The sequence below is a fragment of the Nicotiana attenuata genome, unplaced genomic scaffold (genome assembly GCF_001879085.1).
Source record: "Nicotiana attenuata strain UT unplaced genomic scaffold, NIATTr2, whole genome shotgun sequence".
In the NCBI taxonomy this organism is placed as follows: domain Eukaryota; kingdom Viridiplantae; phylum Streptophyta; class Magnoliopsida; order Solanales; family Solanaceae; genus Nicotiana; species Nicotiana attenuata.
This window is the reverse complement of record NW_017675120.1, coordinates 18,114-23,843: the sequence shown is the minus strand read 5'-3', so window position 1 is coordinate 23,843 and position 5,730 is coordinate 18,114. Positions and strand designations below refer to the sequence as shown.

The following is a 5,730-nucleotide window of genomic DNA, read 5'->3' as shown; positions in this document are numbered from 1 at the left end:
CCAAACAAACGATAAACATGACAGCCTTTGGTAAGATTGTAAAACAGCTGGGAGGGCATTCAAGTAATTTACAAAGGACATAATCGTCACTAAAATATCTCCAACAATATTTTACATTAAAATCAAATCTCACCATTTTAGATCTCATCGGGACCGTCATTTCTCCACCGCGGGCCCAGAAGTAATAGGAGAGAAAAGATTACAACCGTTGATCTTTTCCCCCTCCTCAATATAAAATTTTTCATGGGCTTCACTTCTTCGCACCCACTCGCTTCACTCTCTAACTACTCTCTCGATCGAGTGAGTAGTTCTACTTCTCTCTCGATCAATTTTTAGATTTCTTCAGTTGTCTTCCCGATTGTACAGGTAAATTTTCTGTTTATTTATCGCAGATCTGTAATTTTTGAATTGCATTTAGTGTCATTTTCATGATTTTTACTGTGATTAATGATCGTTTGTCTCATTTTGCTTGTCTACTTCTTCAAAATCATCCGCATTTGAATTTTTTTAGATCGATATGGTTTTATTGTTTTTTGGTTCATTTCATTGATTTTGAGTTAATTCTGCAATGTGATGTACTTCAATTTATAGATCGAGTGAACTTTCTATGTTTAATCACTGATTTTTGAATTGCTTTTATAATTTTTGATAAGTTTTACCGTAATTAATGATTTTCTATCTCATTTTCCTTCTCCACTTTGTAAAAATCTTCCGCATATGATATTTTCTTAGATCGATAGTGTTTTAATTTTTTTTTGTTCATTTATTTTGATTTGTCAATATGTCGTAGTTGAAATTTTAAATCGAATGAACTTTCTATGTTTTACTGATTTACAGATCTGAGAATTTACTGTTAGATCACATATATTAGATTTGCAGTAGTTTCGCATATTTAATCTACTATGACTAGTCGATTTATTGAAATCTAAGGAAAATATGCTTTGTATACATGGAATGTTAGTTTGGATCAACAGTTGTTAATGATATTAATGCTATTTAAATGCACAAATTGATTCAAATACTATGTGTTATCTAGTGAAATTAGGTAAATGTTGTGGTGATCAACTTTGTTCTCTTTAAAATTTCGTGAAAATATGACTTTAATACTTTGTATAGTGGGTTTTGATATGTGTGTGGAAGTGAACTTAGAATATCTTGGTTAATTTCAGAAAAAATGAGAGAAATCCTTCACATTCAAGGTGGACAATGTGGAAACCAGATCGGATCAAAGTTCTGGGAAGTTGTCTGTGATGAACATGGAATTGATCCTACTGGACGCTATGTTGGAACCTCAGATCTGCAGTTGGAACGTGTTAATGTGTATTACAATGAAGCGTCATGTGGGAGGTTTGTTCCCCGTGCAGTGCTCATGGATCTTGAGCCTGGCACGATGGACAGTGTGAGGACTGGTCCTTATGGCCAGATCTTTAGGCCTGATAACTTTGTTTTCGGTCAATCTGGTGCTGGAAACAATTGGGCTAAGGGGCATTACACTGAGGGTGCTGAGCTTATTGATTCTGTTCTAGATGTTGTTAGGAAGGAGGCTGAGAATTGTGACTGTCTTCAAGGTAAAAATCATGGATTTCTAGAGTAGTATTACTTAGGATCCTTAGTATGCAATGTAATCGAGCTTAATTTGGCTAATATTCTGGTTATTGATATTTTTATTTTTATTTTTTACTTTTTGCAGGATTCCAAGTGTGCCACTCACTTGGTGGAGGAACAGGTTCTGGAATGGGAACCTTGCTGATCTCAAAGATCAGGGAGGAATACCCTGACCGCATGATGCTCACATTCTCTGTTTTCCCATCACCAAAGGTTTCAGATACAGTGGTTGAGCCATATAATGCTACCCTTTCAGTCCATCAGCTTGTTGAAAATGCTGATGAGTGTATGGTGCTTGACAATGAAGCTTTATATGACATCTGTTTCAGGACTCTCAAGCTTACCACGCCCAGCTGTGAGTATATGTTATCCAAATTGACAACTTTACCTTTTGTCTCTGTGCTCCAATTATTGTTTTCAATCATTTTTTTTTAATTTATCCATGTATTGATTGACCTCTCTAGTTTACGGGTTTTTTCACCCTTCTTAAACTGGTGAAACATGTGGCCTTCAAAGACAAAACCTGGTTTCAAGTGGCTTCACTAAATGTATTCTTTATATGGACCGTCAGCTAATCTCTAGGTATTCCGTAGTTGGTGTTAGATGGTTCTACGAGTAAGCAATGATTCATGTTGTATTAGGACACACATATTTGAGTGAAGGCTATTGTAATTTCAAAGAACCCTAGATTTCCTTGACCTGTGGTCCTGGGGTGGGGGACAAATCATTTGTTATGGGTTATGGTCCCTGCTATTTGATTCATCAATCACCCTCGATAATAAGGTAGGTAAGCTGGTGATTTGGTCATTTTCCTATTATCAATATATTGCTGTTTCAGTTACTTTTGAGCTGTAATGAACAAGCCTAATCAGATACAAACATGAAATGTATTCTCACCAACAAACATGTGTATGCATGTTTAAGTCAAATATTTTAGCCTTGATTTATGCTGCCTGGTTATGGTAATTGATAAATATATGAATTGGGGTTTATCTGCTGTTGTAGTTAGATCCTTTCCTGGCTCATAACTGTTCTTGTGCTGCATCTTTTCAATTTATTGTTTTTGTAATGTTATGGTAGTCAATATAGTTTGTGCAAGCTGGCCCGGACCACGATTATCAAAAAGTTATGGTAGTCAATATGGTTATGGAGAATTAATTAGCTCCCCTTTCAGTTAGCCCCTATTATTACTTCAACCATCACACATTAAGTCATAGTGGAATACAATCCAAATTAAATTACTCTAGCTTTTGGATGTTCGCTTGTTTCTTTTATTTTTTTCCCAACCTTTTAGAGATTTTGTTGGTATCTGCTCATCTTGTCTTACACTTGCTAAATGTGCTTTTACGTTATGTTGCAGTTGGAGATTTGAACCACTTGATTTCTGCTACAATGAGTGGGGTCACTTGCTGCCTCAGGTTCCCGGGTCAATTGAACTCTGATCTTCGGAAGCTTGCTGTTAACCTGATCCCCTTCCCTCGTTTGCACTTCTTCATGGTTGGGTTTGCTCCTCTCACTTCTCGTGGTTCACAGCAATACCGTGCACTAACAGTCCCGGAGCTGACTCAGCAAATGTGGGATGCCAAGAACATGATGTGTGCTGCTGATCCACGTCATGGTCGTTACCTCACTGCCTCAGCCATGTTCAGGGGTAAAATGAGCACTAAGGAAGTCGATGAGCAGATGATTAATGTTCAGAACAAGAACTCTTCTTACTTTGTTGAATGGATTCCAAACAATGTAAAATCCAGTGTCTGCGACATCCCACCCAGAGGTCTCTCAATGGCATCCACCTTCATTGGAAACTCAACTTCCATTCAGGAAATGTTTAGGAGGGTGAGCGAGCAGTTTACTGCTATGTTCAGGAGAAAGGCTTTCTTGCATTGGTACACAGGGGAAGGAATGGACGAAATGGAGTTCACAGAAGCTGAAAGCAACATGAACGACCTTGTGTCTGAGTATCAGCAATATCAGGATGCCACTGCTGATGACGAAGGTGAATACGAGGAGGAGGAAGAGTACGATCATGAAGGCAACTGAAGAAAGACATTTTATTATATGTGGTGTAATATGTTTCTGATCTCCCAGATATATGAGCAGTTTTTTTCTTGTATGTTGCATCTTTGCGTACACTTTGCTGTGAAGTCCAGCTAGTTTTGGGCTTATGTAGTTTATCAAGAGTGAATGCTGGAGAGTGATAAGCGTTGGTTTCGAGTTGTAATACTGCTATCTGTTTCTGCTTAAATATTTGTTATCTTTTTCTTTTTGTGGTTAATATTCTCCATTATGCATTTACAAGGTTAGTACCTTTCAGCCATTCTTGGGTTATTTCTATCTTTCCATTCATATGTCATTTCGATCTAGAATTTCTCAAATCGTTATTTTGGATGTCTTGTCAACTAGGTGGCTTATGTTATTTATCTATTTTAGTTACTAATATTGGTAGAGGTTGCATTATTGAGGGTCAGGCGTTCTCTAACATGGTTTTGGTGCTTATTGACTGCATTGCGTGCTTCACCATGTGCTTGAAGAGAATATTCCATGTGCAGTCAGCTATATTTATGTTTCATATAGAGCCATATTGTGCTGCTCCTACCTTACTTTGTTCACATTCTTTGTCATTGTCATAGCTATTGTAATGTTTCAGCCATATTTGTGCTCTTCCCACCTTTTTGCACATTGGTTATCATTGTCATAGCAAAACTAGTGGAACCCAACCATTTTGTCTCCTCACAGTCAAATTATTTGTTTTGTGGGAGCAACCAAGGTTGCGACACCCGATATTTGTATTAGTGGGAGACAACTAGCAATGGAACAATCGAATGAGCATAAGTTGGTCCGGACACTATTGTTATAAAAACAATATTTGTTTTTTGGAGGTGTAGGTTGGTGAGGTGAAGGGACTCCAGTTTAGGTCTCTACTCCCTCGGTTCCATTTTAACTGATTTTTTGGTTTTCTTTTTTTTTTGTGGTTCACAATATTTGATTTATTCGGATATCAAGAAGGGATTAACTTCTTTTTTTCAAAGTTGCCCTTGGAGTAAAGAGCCTAGGACTGTTTGTTATATTTCCAATGAACAAATTAAGGTTAATATGATCAATTCTATTATTAATTAATTAATGCTAAAAATTGAATTCCTTAATATGTGTGAAAATAACCAAAAAAATCAATTGAAATGGACTGGGAGTAGTAATTATAAACATGCTCAGCTATGTTACAGCTTGACGCTGTGTCTTTGTCAATCATGCCTTTGGTAAAGACACCTAACCACTTAGTTATTCTAAAATAGTAAGCCATTTAAGATTCCATTTAGTTCTGAGTAAACCACAAAGTAATTCCGGTGATTTTAGAATGCTATGAATTGAGACCCTCTTATTACAAGTTACCCCATTTGTTCGAGTAATTCGAGCCAGCATTATCAAATGGTGGAATCAACCATCAAGGGTCACTTTTATTACCTTATTATTATTATTATAAATAATCATGTTATTAATTTTCCACATCAATATTGGTACACTTAGACACAAACTTAGTTAGCACTGCATAATTTGATAATTAATATGATCTCCTCAGTTGGTGGACAAAGACGTAGCGCCCAACTGCCAACTGTCTGTCGGCAAATAAAAATAAAATGACTCGGACAATATGATGAAGTTTCTGTTTCAACTCTAAACTCTCGAGTGAAAATAAAATTTCACTGAAACACTCGCGATATTTATTTTTTTCAGTTGATGCTCTAAGATTTAATATTTATTACTAGTATTGGAAGTACGCGAGCGCGACAACGACTTGTACCTTTGCTTCTATAAATTTGGATAAAGTTTTTATTGTTTCGGGTGGATATCGTTACGTGTTGTCAATTCAAGGATTCATCCATATTCCCAATTGACTATTTCACCTTTAATGATATATTTGAGTCCAGCCATTTCTCGGATTGAATTAATGAAAACTGTTTATGAAAGTTACTTTACTATGTTTTATAACTAAAAAGTCATCATACTTTGCATATTGTGATTCAAAAGTCGCTTAACACTTTTACGGTATATTAAATATTATTTTTTATATTTCTTTTTAACTAAATCATTTAAAAATCAAAACATCCATTTAAACAGGAACTCAATCCA

The 5,730-nt window shown here is 36.1% G+C and overlaps 1 protein-coding gene across 1 annotated transcript; it reads left to right on the top strand.

Moving 5' to 3' along the window:
* The first annotated feature begins 249 nt into the window (after positions 1–249).
* LOC109219684 (tubulin beta-1 chain) lies at positions 250–3,900 on the top strand. The gene is made up of 4 exons (XM_019384159.1): positions 250–366; positions 1,170–1,568; positions 1,691–1,960; positions 2,966–3,900. Exons 2-4 carry the CDS (start codon positions 1,175–1,177, stop codon positions 3,643–3,645), a joined length of 1,344 nt encoding a protein of 447 aa, XP_019239704.1. The 5' UTR covers positions 250–366; positions 1,170–1,174; the 3' UTR covers positions 3,646–3,900.
* Positions 3,901–5,730: the final 1,830 nt, after the last annotated feature.

Coding starts and splice junctions, on each gene's coding strand:
- LOC109219684 (XM_019384159.1), top strand. CDS start 1,175: ATGAGAGAAATCCTTCACATTCAAGGTGGACAATGTGGAAACCAGATC. Junction 1,569..1,690: donor GAATTGTGACTGTCTTCAAG/GTAAAAATCATG, acceptor TACTTTTTGCAG/GATTCCAAGTGTGCCACTCA. Junction 1,961..2,965: donor CAAGCTTACCACGCCCAGCT/GTGAGTATATGT, acceptor GTTATGTTGCAG/TTGGAGATTTGAACCACTTG.